Source organism: Bombus bifarius, unplaced genomic scaffold, assembly GCF_011952205.1.
Source record: "Bombus bifarius isolate JDL3187 unplaced genomic scaffold, Bbif_JDL3187 scf7180000007974, whole genome shotgun sequence".
In the NCBI taxonomy this organism is placed as follows: domain Eukaryota; kingdom Metazoa; phylum Arthropoda; class Insecta; order Hymenoptera; family Apidae; genus Bombus; species Bombus bifarius.
This window is the reverse complement of record NW_022884360.1, coordinates 2,105,590-2,123,100: the sequence shown is the minus strand read 5'-3', so window position 1 is coordinate 2,123,100 and position 17,511 is coordinate 2,105,590. Positions and strand designations below refer to the sequence as shown.

At 29.9% G+C, this 17,511-nt stretch overlaps 1 protein-coding gene across 8 annotated transcripts in view; it reads left to right on the top strand.

The window, feature by feature from the left end:
- LOC117217001 (hepatocyte nuclear factor 4-gamma) overlaps positions 1-17,511 on the top strand; it is a 50,535-nt gene that overhangs the window by 27,124 nt on the left and 5,900 nt on the right. For 4 of the 8 annotated variants that reach the window (XM_033464243.1, XM_033464241.1, XM_033464242.1 and 1 more), the window contains 4 exons: positions 13,152-13,353; positions 14,974-15,068; positions 15,827-15,963; positions 16,304-16,574. In XM_033464243.1, coding sequence (XP_033320134.1) covers positions 13,152-13,353; positions 14,974-15,068; positions 15,827-15,963; positions 16,304-16,574 — 705 coding nt within the window. Of the gene's footprint in view, positions 1-7,142; positions 7,328-7,728; positions 7,875-7,993; positions 8,072-9,624; positions 9,821-12,695; positions 12,830-13,151; positions 13,354-14,973; positions 15,069-15,826; positions 15,964-16,303; positions 16,575-17,511 lie in introns of those variants that run through there. The other 4 variants (XM_033464245.1, XM_033464246.1, XM_033464247.1 and 1 more) reach the window with 4 other exon arrangements.

The following is a 17,511-nucleotide window of genomic DNA, read 5'->3' as shown; positions in this document are numbered from 1 at the left end:
TTATTTTGAAAATATTTCCTCTAAACAATAACAATATACACACACTTATTTCTAATTTATTATTTGCAGTTGTACATCAAGTGGTAATTATTAAAATTAAACGATGAATCAGTTAAAAAAATCAAGTTATTAAACGTTACGTTACCCTTGCTCTATTTCAAACATCGTTCAATAAAATTCTACAAAATGTTTCCTAAAATCCCATACTCTATCCGAATCGCATATCAATCTTAAATCATCTGTTTCTTAAATCATAATTATCTTTACCCGACTTATAATTTATCTTCTTCGTTACAGAATATTTTTTCGCGGTATAATCCATTAACATTCGTGGAACGTTCCCTAAGAATAATTTCTATGCATAATTCAAATCAAAATGTGGAACGGTAAATGGAGATATATAGAAGCATACGATGGATATTTCGTAGCCCGAAAATGAAAGTAGGGAAACCTCATTTAACTTGGAAATATTAAAGTGGTTGTTCGAATGTCGGAATGAAAAGTTATATAATAAATTAGCCGTTAAATAAAGATCGAAACAACATCTTTTCTTTCTTTTTTCCCGCGTCGAGTCGCGATTATACTTTCTAAAACATAAAGTGATGTAATCGTTTCAGTTTTCTTGAGGAAGTTCGCGATTCCCGTCTCATTATGCAATTAACAGTTTTCAATTCTGACACGTGTTTCTCTGCTAGATAAGAAAAAAAGGCACACTCCAGCGATTTGTACGCGTTCATGCTATTCACATGTTGTTAATATGTAACGCGCGAACGATCGTAAATCGCTTCTGGTCTTAGAAGAAAATCGATCGACATTCGATGTGCTTCTTCGTAAAATGATAAACGAAAATTATTAGTTGGATTATTTAATGAAATATCATTTCGTTAAATTAATCATTCCTTTGTTATTGTTAATTTATAGTTTTTATCTATTCATTGGTAATTCCATAACATCCAAATAGGTAAACAATTATTATTTATTATTTTCATCAAAATAGGTTAAATAACTGCGTTAAAATCATTCCTTTGTTATTGTTAATTTATAGTTTTTATCTATTCATTGGTAATTTATGGCATCATATTATAGCTGCGTTTTCGAGAAGATCGAGTTTGAGTGTTCAGTAAGTACGCGCGCATTTAACTAATCGGCGAATCCTATCCCATCTTCTACATTCCATATCTCGTACCTCACATCCTATATCATACCATATATATCACAAGCGATACTTCATTTTCCATACCTAAGAAGGTAAATGCAAGTTTAAGTCAAAAGTTACACGTACATCATACCATATATATCACAAGCGATACTTCATTTTCCATACTTAAGAAGGTAAATGCAAGCTTAAGTTAAAAATTACACGTTAGACTCTACGACCTCCATCCCTCTTTCTGCGATATTCGCATACTCCATATCGTATGTCCAAAATCTAATACCTACTGTCCTATATCTATAGGTCACATTTAAGTAACGATTTCTTCCGAGTTCTGAATGAAATTTGGAAAGTGAGTTCTGAAGGAAACTGATTTCATTGGTTTACGGGAAGTTGAGGATTTTGAGAATTATGGGCCAGAGATACTGGATGTGTGATATGAAATATGAGAAAGGGAATGTGAAGTACGAGATATGGAATTGAAAGATGGAATGTGAGAGATAAGATGAGGAATATGAGTTAGGAACATCGTGTGTGGGGGTATGAGATGTGAGATAAAGTACATGGAATGGGGGATGAAAATGTGAGCTGTGGACTGGATATGTGATAGTTGATATTGGATGTTGGATATGGAGACAGAGTATGCGATAGTGTGAAATAGGATATGAATAATAAACCTAATAGGAAAGATAGTATATATTGCACAGATTAATATAGATCACAAATACTTTTCTAAAGTTCTTGGAATATCCTTAATAGAGGAAATATTATTTCTTCTATGTTTATACATAATTAAATGCACAATACCTTACATAACATCCAAATAGGTAAACAATTATTATTTATTATTTTCAACAAAATAGGTTAAATAACTGCATTAAAAGTATATAGTATTGAATATTGATTAACATAAGTTAATATTATATAAGGAATAATATGACGCGTAATGCAAGCAAACGTTAACAAGGGATCATTTAATGGACAATTAATCGCAGATCAATAGAAAAACATGAGAACTGCTTCATCCTTCAAGCATGGAAAACTTTCCACGTTTCTTGTTCGTGAACCACAGTCGACGACGTCTTTTATCGCTTTACTCTTAAGATTTCTTTTGTTGCCAATAAAAACGCCATTTCTTTTTTCTTTTTCCTCCTCTTCTCCCTCTATTTCTCTGTCGTCGATTTCCTATATCACAACGCTACTGTTGATTTTCATAATTAGATTATTCCTCGAAAAATTTGAATCATAAGTTCATTTCCTTTACAATGAGTTATAGGTTAGGAACAGATATTTTCGTAACGAATCATAATTCCACGTCGATAGTTCTTTTTAACTGAAGTAGAATGTAGAATTTCGCGATTTTCTTTTTGTCTTTCGTTTTTTTTTTTACTTTTACAGGTTTTTTTTAATTTTACAGGTTATAGGTTAATTCCATTCTTTATTACCTTTTCCCAGATATATCTATAAAGATATATGTACATTATAAATATCAATAGCGTCACGCTGTTCCTCATAATCGTAGTCATTATACTCATTAATAATACATTAAGTACAGTGATAAATATCGAAAAAAAGAAGAAAAAGAATCACACGCCACATATTATAGAAATTCTGGTATGAATCAAAATAAACATTTATCTGTTGACGTCGTCGGGTTTACATTCATGAACGAACATGAATATGCCTGACATTAAAACATTATAAAACTAATTTTTATTTGCATACCTTATACTCTTCTTCGACTTTTTATTCATATTTTCATTGATTGTTGCATAATTTCCACTTTTTGTTCATCACGAATGTTTGCATTTGAAGAAGAATCTTAACAATTTATCTTTTCTTCCTTTTGCATTGGAAATAGCGGTTTGTTGGCAAAGTTGAATAGCAAATATATAAGCGTTAATATATCGACTAAGATTTGTAAGAATGATGGACTTGCGTATTTTTTTACTCCCTGTATATATCAGTCAGATTAATTGGTATCTCTGTTCCTGTGAGCAAGATAAACTTGTAGAAGAGGAATAAATTTTCAGATAAACTGTTTAGGAGAAAAGAAATTGTTAGTATTCAGAGAAATATGATAAATAACAAATAATTATTCTAGAAATATAGAATTCATTTTTACAAATAATTACTGTTATTTAAATGTGAAATAATTGAATTCACATCTGCTAGATATACAAATCTTATCAAGTTAATATTAAATTTTATGTAATTTATAAATATCATTAATAATTAATGCCATCTACGTTTGAATCGACTCTATTTTAAAATAAAGCAAAGTACCGCATATTACACGTCGTTAATTAAGAAAAGGAAAGATATTCATAAAAGATATTTTAACGGGAACTGTATAGATTTTCGTTTTTTTTTTTTTTTTTTTTGGCGAAGATTTCGATTAGAAGGCCACGGATACTTCTACTGCAATTTTTCCAAGAATCATGGCCGTGGCCCTAAGTAATTATTTGCACGCTAGAAACGTGTTTGTTCTTGGACATCTTGGTTAAGTATGACATTCTTGCTGGACATTCAATAACGATTGCCGAATGATTAGATCAGTGGGTCAAATCAATGAATCAAAGGATCGAAAATTTTTGTCTGCGCATTGTGCATCAGAAGAGAGAGGAAATGAATAGAAATTGCAGAAATTAATCATAAATAGCCATCGATGCCATCTTTTAGTGACACGACGTACTCTTGAAAATAATTGTTCTGCAATTGTTTGATGGTAATACTAAATGAAATTCTTGCATGACAAAAGGCACAGATCGAAGCACATGTACATTAAGGAGAATTTACATTGAAATTCATGTTTACGGATTCGTGTTTGAGGTTAGTGTTAGGCAGTCCATGCCGAAGTATTGCGTTTTATGCAAGTATGTATGTTCAATCATGACGAATCAGCAAAAACTTCACAAACAGACTACATAGGAATATTCTTCTTTAACCTTAAAACTGAATAAATTATCTATTTTACTACTGTACAATTTTTTGAATGTTTGAATACTTAAATTATTTAAATATCTTTCAATGTACAAAATATTTCTACAATTGCAACAGTAATTTCATTTTTTCACTTCTAATGTACTAAATCGACTGTATCGATGAAATGTTTGTTTTACTGTTTATTGTTCGTTTATTATTCCAACTGTTCAAATAAAAAAATCAATGTTAAATATAGACAGTGGTTTAAGAAATCTCCGAGTAAAATTCCCTTGCAATCATCCTTGGAAAAATGATACAGGTATTCCAACTCGCAATGTCAAATTAATTATATGCTTTCATTTAAAAAATTTCTCAAATTCGTGTCTTTCTTGCAATCTAAACATCTTCAAGATATTTTTTAAAATCTTTTTCTTCGTTGAAACGAGCATGAGATATAGACATAAAGGTTCGTAGATCTCAGCAAAGTTAGATTGAAATAAATCCGATATCTGTTGGTTTACTCTTTGTGTTGATTGCACTCAATCAACTCTTTCTTCGTTATTTCGCCACTAATTTTAGCAGTTATATAGGCTCACATCGGAGTTACGTAAAATTTGTCTAGTGTCGCACATGTGTAAATATGTCTGAGGTGGATTTACGTGATCCTCAGATTATGAAATGATACGTAGTTAACATGTAGACACGTGTACGCCATTTAAATCTAGATGTAGTATCTAATTAATTATTCAGTTTTTTGGTGATAATTATTCAGGTACTCGAAAGAATTACATCCTTGAATTATTCAAAATAACAGTAAGGTTAGTGTATTGAGAAGGTCAATAATTCATTATGAATTATTTAATTATCGATTTGATTCGTTTATTATTATTTTATTCTGTTATTCTATATTCTATTCTATCATTTCTGGTTTCATTATTGAATTATTCAGTATTCTGACGAAAATTACGTTTCTTGAGGTTATGTTATAATATAACGGTAAGAAAGGTGTTTAGGAGCTTTCTATTTTAGGAAAAGAGAAAATATCTTAAAGAACATTCACATAAGTACGCTACACTGGCTACAATTATGTCGCCAAAAATCATGAGTCATCTATAACAATTTTTACATTAGTCGACATTATCTTTGACTAAAGAATATTTTCATTTCATTACTCGTCTCTTAATATTCAATCGTAATATTAAATTCTTCGAACAGCGCCTAAAGATAGAATCTAAACCATTCATAAAACAAAAACATTCTTATCTCTTCCTATTTCACTATGATATTAAATTCTTGCAACATAACCTACAAAAAGGTGCCGAAGTTTCCAGCAAAAGTGTCAAAGGTTTCACGAAACAAAAACATCCTCCTTTTGTCACCATGACACTACCCAATCAAGTAGTCAGTGATGTTTACGATCAGCCGGAGAATTAGATTCGAGTCGTCAGGAACGAAAAAATAGATGAGATGCCAGTATCTTGTCCGCGAGATCAAGGTCCGGTCAGCACTCAGTCATTCTAGTTTTTTTTTGTGGTATTGGATGTGGTGTTACAAAATGGCTGGTTTGCTTGCACGGTATCAAGGTGTTACTCAATAATTCCCTACTGGAGGAACAGAGACAAAAAGGGGGATTACTAGCTGACAGGTGTTTTTGCTCTAGCGACACTTTACTTATTCGCTCGCCACTCTCTTTATGCTCACGTGTGCATCATTTGCATGTTGCGGCTCTCTTACAGTGGCGGAACATCCGTAAAAAGATTGCAAGCTAATCTCCGAATTCTCTCATAATTCTGCGCTATTTTTCTGTACAAGTGTTTGGAAAATGTAAATTGTGATCGTTATGAAGAGTAATTTCTACGGGAAGCTAGAAAATCGATAATTGCGTAGTCGTTTAGTTATTGAGGTATTGGAATAGTATTGGTATGTCGAAGTATTAAAGTATTTAAAGCATTAAGATAATGATCATTAATTTATTTCATTTATATGATATAACAAGTAAAGTAGTACAACATACTATGGTAAAAAATGTATAGGATATATATTATACTCTCTCAAGTGATTATCACAAACTCGAGGATTAATGACTGGAGTTTACTGCAAGGTTAAGCATAAAACGAAATTAATATTAATACATTCCCCATTAATATTCTGAAATATACAGACAAATATGAGGATTCTACGAGTATACAAAAGGAAAAGAGAAACGATAATTTATTATTGACCATAAAATTACAAGGTTTTACAACATATTCCTGATTTACTAAATGTTAGTTTTTATTTCTCGTAATTACATAATGTTGCATACAAAATACGACATCTAATGAAGTTCATTTCTTGTTCGTTTGATTCTTCATTCGCTTTCTACTAGGTACATAATTGTAGAGCTTCCATAACCTTGAAACACTTCATATACATTTTAAACATATCACCATTAACCCACGTGTTTCTTCCAATCCTCCTACAGGAAATCTTGGAACTTATCAACAACTGTGAGCAAACTTTCACTTTGCAGTAAGTTTGGAAAGAGCTATTGCCAAATTGTTCAGTCATTCTCACGATCGTTAATTGCAGTCAGAAAACAGCCATTAATTTTAGAACAAATTGGAAACTCTCCAAAATCGTATATTTGTACTGGCTTATGTTAGCTATTATATCTTATGTTATTTCTGCTAAATTATTTACATTGGAAGACCAAATTTTTTATTTAAATCTTTTATATTTATATTTATATTTATTGTAACCTCAAAAATTTAATTTGTATGTATTTTTAAATTATATTTATATCTATTTAAACTCACTATTTCCTTTGTTAAGGCATTTCACAAGCTTCATTCTTCATTTACTTTTATTTCTAACTTTAGTTTTTTATACAAATTATTATTATACAAATATAGCTTTACAAATAAAAAAATTTGGAATATTACATATATGCACATACATATACATCAATCGAATGAAATAGAATGGCTACGTACAAGCATTGTGGAGAAGATTGGGAGAGGAGGTAGAATAAGCTGCTATACATATAGTGAATCGCGATGATTACGTCATGAGGGTCAGTTCTGCAAGTTCTGCTTGTCATCGCGTGTCAGCAAAATAGTCTAGAGTTAGCGGATGCGTGTTTATAAGAAAGCAAGAATTTTTTTAAACACTATCATCTTTTGTCATCCTCTTTTCTTGTTCCCTTAAGATTCATTTCGTTTTCCCACTTAATTTATTTTCACTGAAAAATGATCAGACTAGTTTGAGGTTAGGACAATTTCATTGCACCAATTAATTGCTTAACGCGTGTCCCGATCTCGTTATACGTGTTGTTTCCTTTTTTGGTGACACATGTGTATATATGTTTGTTACTGATATTGTGTGTGATCTTCATATTAATAGTAAGATAATGGAGGAGGTAGAAATCATTATACTGGATGATCTAAGATGTTTGTTTGTGCTTCATTAGATTAGAAAAGAATATAAATTCAGAGATAATTAAATGAACCAAAGCTTTGGAAATAGATATTTTAAAATTTCATTTAACAATAATTAATACTATAATAAATAGAAATTAAATTAATAACAATAACAATGAATTCCTTTTAAATTAAAAGTTATTCCCATCTTTCTTTTGATACTTTGAGTCATCAGATTATAAATTGCAGATATGTTCCATACGTTTAGAATGAAATTTGTACTGGCTGGAAGAGTATCGAGACGTATAATCAGAGACACAATCGTTGAAAGATACCAGTGAATAGGGTCAGGAACTAGACTTTGGCTCGAGTTAAGGCAGGTCTCGTTCACTTTGGTATGCGATGCGAAATAGAATCGATATATTATATTTCACATAATCACAGCATCGATGTATTATCGATATAGTTATACTCTGTCGCATATTTATGATGAAAAAATTTTCTTTGTATACAGGAAGTAAACTGACGTGAAAGAACAGACCATCTATACCGGGTGTTTTAAAATATTTGGATCAACTGCAGATAAGATAATGTATAGTTCTAATTAAACTTTCTATCATGTAATGGATTATTCAAAATATTTCCTAACCTAAAAACTAACACTGAGAAAATATTTATTTCTTATTCATTTAAATTTCAATTGTAACCTTAATTTAATATATTTAGTAAATAATGTTTGCTGAACATGGCTTGCGATTTAAGGAATTTTAAATTTGAATTATTTATGAAGTACATAAATCATTTCGTAAGCTACTTGATTTTAATAGCTGTTCTCCCTCTCACAAACCACATCACCGTTGAATCGACGTTTTCATCATTTTATATACAAATTTTCTATTCCTTCGTATACTTGACAATACACGTGTGATAATAATTTGAATTTATTATGAATTTCAAGTAAGCGCTTTTAATGTAATTCATCAACTTTCTTTCTTCCATTCCATCTTTACTGTTGATTTATTGACACTTCCTAAAAACCGGAAACGTGAATTTGTATGTATATACATTGAACATCTTTTAATGAAATGTTAGTAAATAAAGAATGTCAACCATTTAAAACCATTCCTTTCACGTTATTAATTAATATATAGTAAATAGTTTCAATTTGATTATTACTTGTAAAAACAATAATATTCTTTACGCAATAATATTAGTTGCATAAAAATTTACTTTTTTAATCTTAAGTATTTTAAATTTATCGAACGGAAATTTTATACTTGCATTTCATTTGAAACGATGTGAATGATCCATTATACTTTCATTTATGCTTGCATCATTAAAGGCATATATATATTATTTTTATAATGAAAATAAAAATTTGAATATAAAAGACTAAACATCGATAACCTAAGGAATTATGCATATGCATGTCAATGAATGCTTGCAAAGTATTTTTTCAGAAACTAATAAAGCATAACGCATGATAAGTTTGTGTAACATAAAGTTTAAAAATCAAATTTATGCCACACATTGCTGTCTAATTTATGTATTATAAATGATATATTTGAATGATACGAAATATTATTAATTATAATTATTATTCGTGTTGGATATTAACAAAATTAAATAATTGTTCAGTATTGAATTGAAGGTTTCAATGATTGGTATGAATGGCTGATGGTTTTCTTTTCATCATCAAGGTCGAGCATTATACCATGGCTTTATTTTCAAACAAATAATTCGAATTTCAGTGATATTTATCCGCCTCCGTTATTCATGTCTCGAGAATGTCTGCATTTTAAAATCCATTTAGAATAATCGTTTCATACAAACAAAATTCCATATGGAAAAATTTCTCCAAATTTTTAATTGCTAAAAACATAACCTATATATTATCTATGCAACAAAATATTCCCTCACGTGCGTACATAACACCATTCTTGTATATGCAATTTTACAGAAAAGTACATAAAATATTTCTTATAAACATTAAACTAAAGCTTAACATTTGAATAGCATTATCGAATGATATTAACATTGACCATAAAACAATTTAAAAAGTAATTTTTATTCGATAGTAAGTGTTAAACAATCTCTTGATCTTGTGGAATATTTCTTGTTAAACGTATTAAACTATGCATCGTCTAGTGGCATGCGTTAAATAGCATCTGTCCGCTGTTTTATTATTCAAAGGAATCCTTTATCTATCACGGCCAGAAAGCGTGGAAAATCTGCAAGATAAGAACGTGAGATGTCACTGGGTCAGAAAAATGAAGAAAAAAGCTTGTTACGACCGATAATGCAGAACTCGTTTGTATCTTATGCGCACGAGACATTGCAGGTATTATGAAAAAAATATATGCAGAAGAAAAAACAGTGAACGGTCCTTGGAATAATTTACGACATACGGTTAATTAATTTTTATTCCTACATCATTTTCCATCGCAATCAGCATTCATTCTTTTTCCTATCTTGTCCTATTATGAAATACTTTTACGATGGTCTCGTTTCTCTTCGTCAAGATATTCTTACTGTTGACTGAACTCTGTTGACAATATGGTCGATGTTTGATAGATGAAGATAATTCTCGGATTAGAGATATTACAAAGTGTTTACTTTGTAAGACCCCTAAATTCATCGCTTAAAATGTCAAAAGTGTGAGTTTTAAAAAGTATAAATGGTATATATGGTTTATGACTATAATAATATATATAGATATAAATACAGAAATACTTACGAAACCTATTAGTAACAATTTTTTATCAACTGCGTTAATAATATAAAATTGAAAAAAAAATTAAAATTGTATTGTATCGACGAATTAAAAGTGTTTGACACAATTTATTTTATAGCAATTTAATAGGCTTACAATTATAGTAAATTATTAAAGGCCACAATAATACACGAATTACTAATGCTGAATCAATAAGCGTATACTAAGCAAAATTGTATAATTAGAAAAGAACATCATAATAGAATTAGTAATTAGATTGAATTATAATGGTAATAGATACTTGAAGATTTAACGTTATCGATATTTCATAGCGAGCTGAAAGTCTTTTTGCAATAGTTTATCAGGAATATTCAAATATTATCTCAAGGACCCTAAGTACTTTGCATACTTAACCCCGTGATGACCTAACTCCATGTTTTTACCGCGTGAAAATAAAACTGTAATTTCTGTGCAATAGCTTATCGTTTCTCGATCGCAGTGAAATAAAAATTCGATACTTTATTTATGAAAATAAAATAACAAACAATTTCATATAATTTTATTTATTTAAAAGGAACGTAAATGATGATTATTTAATTATTGTTGTATAATAAATAATATATATATATATATAAATATTTAATCATATTGATACCTTCTTTGTAGAATCATGGTTAAATTTGAATACACAAAAGATTAATCCTTTTCATTTCAGATAATATTTAATAAGTTTTATCTAACTTTCCGCAATTAGCTATATTGCAATTTTTCTTGTTTACTTCGAGATTATTGGCTTAATTACTTTCCTTTTCGGACAAATATTTATTTTGTAAACAATATAATCTCACTTTGTTGTTCGCCTTATTTCACTATATGCACATATACATCTCTTACTGAAAGTATTCAATGTTAATACAGTAGCTAAATTCTTGCCTCCTGTTTCAGCAAGTGCTAACACTTCTGGCTCCTTCTTTCGTATTATTCCAACGTTATGCCTCTTAAGCCGCTTGTTATCCCAACACTGATACCTCACCTATTTTTACGGCGGTATTAGTACGATTTCTTAACGACTATCGCGAACAATTTTAAAAATAACACGAAAACAAGATGGATAAATATTTGAACGTCTGGTCCTGTTCCCAGTGATCATTGATACACTCTGACCAGTTGGAACAATAAAGAGAACAATTTCCAGCTTTTTCTTTCTAGTCGCCGATTTCTTCGTTTATCTTCCGCGGTTGTCGAAGAACTTGTATTTTTAATTCAACAGTAGAAAATTTAGGAATCAAAGTTTTGAAGAATTCAGCGTTCAAGCTAACAAGTTCTTTGGATTTTTAATATTGTTTCCGTGAATTTTCTTGAAAATTTTTAATTGCAAAATTTCATGTAACACCGGAAATATTATGAAAAGTATAAATATTCCACAGTTATGATAAAACTAAATAACACAGTTAAGATGGAAAAAAAATAATCGTTACGAAGCTGAGAATTTCCTCAGTATCGTCGCATGAGCGTAAAGTTGGACACCCAGAGATTTCAAATTGCTGGGAATTGTATTTTTATAAGAAGAAGCTATTCCTGAAAATCATGCAGATCTATTTATAAAGTTGTAATTATTTCCTTGAAAATTTCCCCGGGAAGACAACAATGTATCTAACTCATGAACACATGTACATTAGTATTCGTGATTGATAAAGAACGCGACTTATCAGTAGGTTTATTGTTAACAGAAGATTCGTGAAGAAAACGCGCTAGCATAGAAATCGACGTATCCGACGCTCTTTATCACTAAATATCGACATTTATACGTATATATGTCTCGTATCGATAAAGAAATGATCCTCGTTCTCGGAACAAGATTTTGGTTTTATCCTATCTAGGGAATGTTATCCGTTTGCTAGATTATATTTATACCGTTTAGGTTATTTTTTTTTTTTTTCATGTTACTTGAATCGATATTCAGGAAGATCTTTATTGAACCGAGGTTATTGATTTAAACGCAAACAAATAAAAATAATGCATTGAATTGATGTCAAGTTTGTTGGTCAACAGGACATCAGAATTTGATTCTAGATTATCATTAATTTGATAAAGATAAGATATATTTATATTTCTATTTTAATTTTGCATTTTATATGTAAAATTATGTCCAATTCGTATTTTCTGGGAAGATATTTCTAGACAAATGAGTAAAGTACATAGCAATCTGTACAGCTACGATAGGAGCTATCTATTCATAAGTCTGCTTGAAAGTGGATCATTTATTGTTCGTAGCTTGCAATTAGCTGTCTGGTTCGAACTAGGTCTACAGTGGAATTGTTTCGCTTGTGATTTTAGGCGGTAGGAAAATTTATTGTAATCTAACGGCTTAATTTGAATTTTTTCGATTATATTTGTAACAAATACATATTTCTAGCCCTTTGGAATTTTATTTTAACGCAGCTTAAATAGTCGCATTTGGCTAGAAATACTTGAGTAGAAAGTTGAAACACAGTTAGCTATGATAAATGACTTATCGAAGAGATACGAAGCACTAACACAGCAAATAGAAAATGATAAACAGCTGGAGGATTATTTGGATAGTTAGGGAGTGAAGATATGACATATATTTACAATGATTGATGTGTATATAAACAGGTACATTTACGCATTACAAATAAACGTATAATTTTATCTAGTGTGGATAATTCCTTTCATTACTACCACGTTAATCAAATTTTTCGTGAACAAATTTTCGAAGTAAAATGTTCCGTTTTTCTTCCTAATGGATTCGTTGAATTAATTGGAAACCATATTCACAGCCATCAGTGCTGTATGCTAGGAAAAAGGAATTAGTGACTATCAGAATACGTATAGTATCTTTTCGAAATTCTTGAATACGGTAAAATGATCACCAATTTTTTGTTAAGTTTCACTTATCTACAAATAAAATAGTAAATGAAAATTCGTCATGTTACAGATGCCGATCTAAGCATGGGGGCGGGCGCAGCTGGAGGATCGGTCCTCAGTTTGCCAGGATCGGGGGTAGGTGGCGTGCTTTCGCAGCACTGTGCGATCTGCGGTGATCGCGCAACTGGTAAGCACTATGGCGCTGCTTCTTGCGACGGATGCAAGGGTTTTTTCCGGCGATCAGTCAGAAAGAACCATCTTTACACCTGCAGGTTGGTGAAATTCTTCTCCTTTCCTTTAAAATTAGATCTTCACCCAGGGCCGGAATAAATTTTTGGAGGTCAAGAACTACGGTACAACTTCATTCATTTGAACTTGTCGGCAGGCAAACAGTATGTTTGTTGGAGTCGATACGTATAGTTAAAGTTCATGTAATAGAAGCATACCATATTTCCCCCCCCCCTCCACTATCTATTATTTTCCTTCACATAATAGGAGCTCATATTTGAATAAGTGAATTCAATCGGCAGAAATTCAATTAATCGAGTATTAATTATAATTGCAATAGTTTTAAACATAAGATATTTATGTCATAAGACACAACGGAGGATCTCGCTTCAGAGAAAAATGAGCGGTTTATTTCACTTTTATGAAATATTTGAAATATTGCACTTGTAAAAATCTCCATGACTTATCTGCTTAGAAGTTTTATCTATGTTTAAAACTCAAATATCTTCGTTTATTTTTAAAAGCTGTATCTCCCATTTAAGAAATATCTATGACTAATGAATTTTCGTGATAATTGATAACATTTTCGAATGAGCTAGTAGTGAAAATTTGTTGGTCAGTGAATAAATTCGGTATCATTCTTGAAATTTCATTTATGTTATATATAAATTAAAGTCTTTATTCCAATTTTTTTAAGCAAGTTATTTTTTATTCTTAAATACGTATAATATAACGAATTAACAAATTAACGAAATATTTGTAGAAATTAAGATGTTAACAACACCTAAAAATAATTTTAACAATTTAATTTTTAAATTTCAGTTAAGATATAGATTTAATGGGAGGTGTATTTTTAACAATAAGCTGGAAGTATATTTGGAAATTTAGAACTTAGATGACTTGCACTTGAATTATCAAAAATCAGGCTAATGAGAAATTTAAAATCGTTTGATAATTTTAATGTTAGCAGTTTTTGATAAATGTTCTTACAATATTCTTATGTAATATTCGATAAAAACTGCTCATATTATCAACTACATATTTTCGCTTATAATGATAAATATTAATATCAATGATATATTGATGTACGTACTTCACTCTGTTACAAATTGCATATTTTCCAAATCATTGATTGTAATAAATATGTTAAGCATCAAATAAGGTTATATGGTAATTAGCTTTCAAATTATGAAGTAGATACAAACCAAAATGTTATATAAGTTCGTTAAAGTTAGTTATAAATTTCTCATATTGTAAAATATGACGAATGTGAAGTAAGATTATATAATAACTGATTATGACATACATATATTGGAGATATTAATGAACATTACTTGATAGCTTTATTATTGGGGAATTATACTAAGTAAAATTATTATGAAAAGTTAATCCTCATTTGTAATCTTCAATATTTCAAAATGAAACACGTTGCAAATTATTTCTTTATTATAATCAATTCTCATTCTTCATATCTGTTAAAGGATACATCAACTTTAACAGTGAATAATTAATTCATGAATTCATTAAGTGCTTATCTCATATAATCCTAAATTAGTGAATTCTTTCTTCAAACTATTTTCTTATTTCTCCATATATTATACGGTATAATTGCTATATAATAAAATCTATAAATTATTGAAAGTGTAATACTTTTTTTGTTGCAGATTTACTAGAAATTGTGTAGTAGATAAGGACAAAAGGAATCAATGTAGGTACTGCAGATTAAGGAAATGTTTCAAGGCTGGCATGAAAAAGGAAGGTATGCGCAAAAATTCTAATATCATTTTAATAAATATTTTCATGTTCAATAAATATTCCGCGTCTCTTTCCATATGATCATTAGAACTAAGAATGGGCGATTATATTATTAATAAAATAAATTATAGGAAGCGATATATTTAATTAGGAAAAAGTTACTATTATTTGTAAGTTATTAGTAAGATTTTATACGACTTTGATATTATTTGTGAAAAATTATAATAGCCACGTAACCGCTTTGTAGCCTTTTTAGGATACTGAAAACTTACCTTAAATCATTAATTAAAAATTTATAGTTTCCACCTCTGTGGAATGATAAACTTGAATATGGAAGCTAATATTACCACTGAAAAATCTATTCAAATTCTTTAACTTATCAAACAATTTTTTTTTAAGATTAACGTTAAATCGAATCATGAGTAGCAAAAGTAACTTGAAGCTATAATCAAATTTATATATACAATAAATGACGTTGCAAAAGTTCCAAAAAAGCTTAATAATGCTTTTTCCTAATATTTGTAATAATTTCATCTGTCAAAAAATATTTCTTTTTATTTATAATATGACAAAAAAACGAAGTATACGTGATAAAATAAAAAGAAAAGAAAGTGCAAAAACATTAGGCTTCTCAAGCAGTTAATTAGTGACTCAAAGAAAATATGCCGGTATACAGAAGGGCTTGTAAGAATGAGTCAATTATGTATATTATAAGCCATCACTGGAGTGAAATGAGCTTTCTATTTTCTTGTTTTGTTTCAGCCGTACAAAATGAAAGAGATCGGATAAGTTGTAGAAGGCCAAGCTATGAAGAACAAAGTAACAACGGAAGTGGGCTTTCTGTTGTTTCTCTTCTTCAGGCGGAAATGCTTAGTAGACAAGTTGGTGCTGCTCTCGAGGTCAGTTTGTGTGAAATTTAAGCTTTATTTATTCTTTCGCTTTTTGGTTTTAATGAAACAAATTTAATGTTGTAATTTTAACATTAGAATACTTCAACGATAGATTATGATCTTCGCAGTATTAAAGTTGAAATTATTTAAATTTCGCGCCAATTGAGATGTAGAACCATTATACATTGAGAGTAATAAATTATTATATTGCAATACCTACAATCTCCATATATTCTCTTAACTAGAAATAATTTATTTAATTAATAAACCTATAAAATATATTTCCAATGTTACTCCATTCAATATACATAAATCGCATAATGAGTAATTCGAGATTATGTTTAAACAGCTAGGCAGTCCGAACAGCGATATAGACCTGAGCACAAAACAAATCGCCAACATAAACGACGTTTGCGATAGTATGAAGCAGCAACTTCTTATCCTGGTCGAATGGGCCAAGTACATACCCGCTTTCAGCGAATTAACCCTTGATGATCAAGTAGCACTCTTAAGGGCACACGCGGGTGAACATCTTCTCCTAGGTGTTGCCAGACGCAGCATGCAATTGCAAGATGTCCTTCTTCTCGGAAACAATTGTATCATAACCAAGAATTGTCCTGGTACGTTTCTCTGTGGTTTCTTCTTGGGGTTAGGTTCACGCTTTTTTATGTTTAATCCCTCGACGATCAAATATTAGTAATAGTAATATAAGAAGTTTGGTTTTCTCATCTAATAAAATATGTATGATTTTTTTTATATTATGCAATACACATATTATACACATTACATTACTGTGATTATTACTGCAAGATTACAGTATAATGTTTCATATAATAAAAACATTTCCTATAATGTAATGAAAAATTTATAACAATAAATTTTAATTGGATATAAGTAATATTAAGGCATAAATAAGAAAAGCTATCATCAAGGGATTAAAAGAGGTTATATGGTCAAGCTTATATGATAAGTTTTTTTAAATAATCATATTATTTGTAGATTAACCCAAAATTGTTAACAACAGAATTGACACTAACACAACTATCATTTAAAAACGTTCATTTACTAATTACTGTAGTAGTAACGTAGCTTTCAGTAATAGTTAAACAAAAAATGTATATTTAGTGAAAATACATATAAATTGCTTTAAATCAGATTATTTAATTGTTGACACATTGAATGATAAACTTGTTACAAATTTATGCTAAACTTTTTCTATTATTACTGGATCAAATATTTATTTTGCTCAAATAAGTCTATACAGGGTGGTTGGCAACTGGTGGTACACGCGGAAAGGGGGTGATTCTACGCGAAAAAAGAAGTCGAAAATATAGAATACAAATTTTTTTTAATCTTCTTTTTTAATTTTTTTTTAAATCTACAGTGAAATCCGTTATAACGAAGCGCGATAAAGTGCACGCGTACCGAGCGAAAATTCAAAGTCAATTTTCTCGAAAACAAAGCCTCAAACGAAAAATTTTTATTCTATATTTTCGACTTCTTTTTTCGCCTAGAATCACCCCCTTTCCGCTTGTACCACCAGTTACCAACCACTCT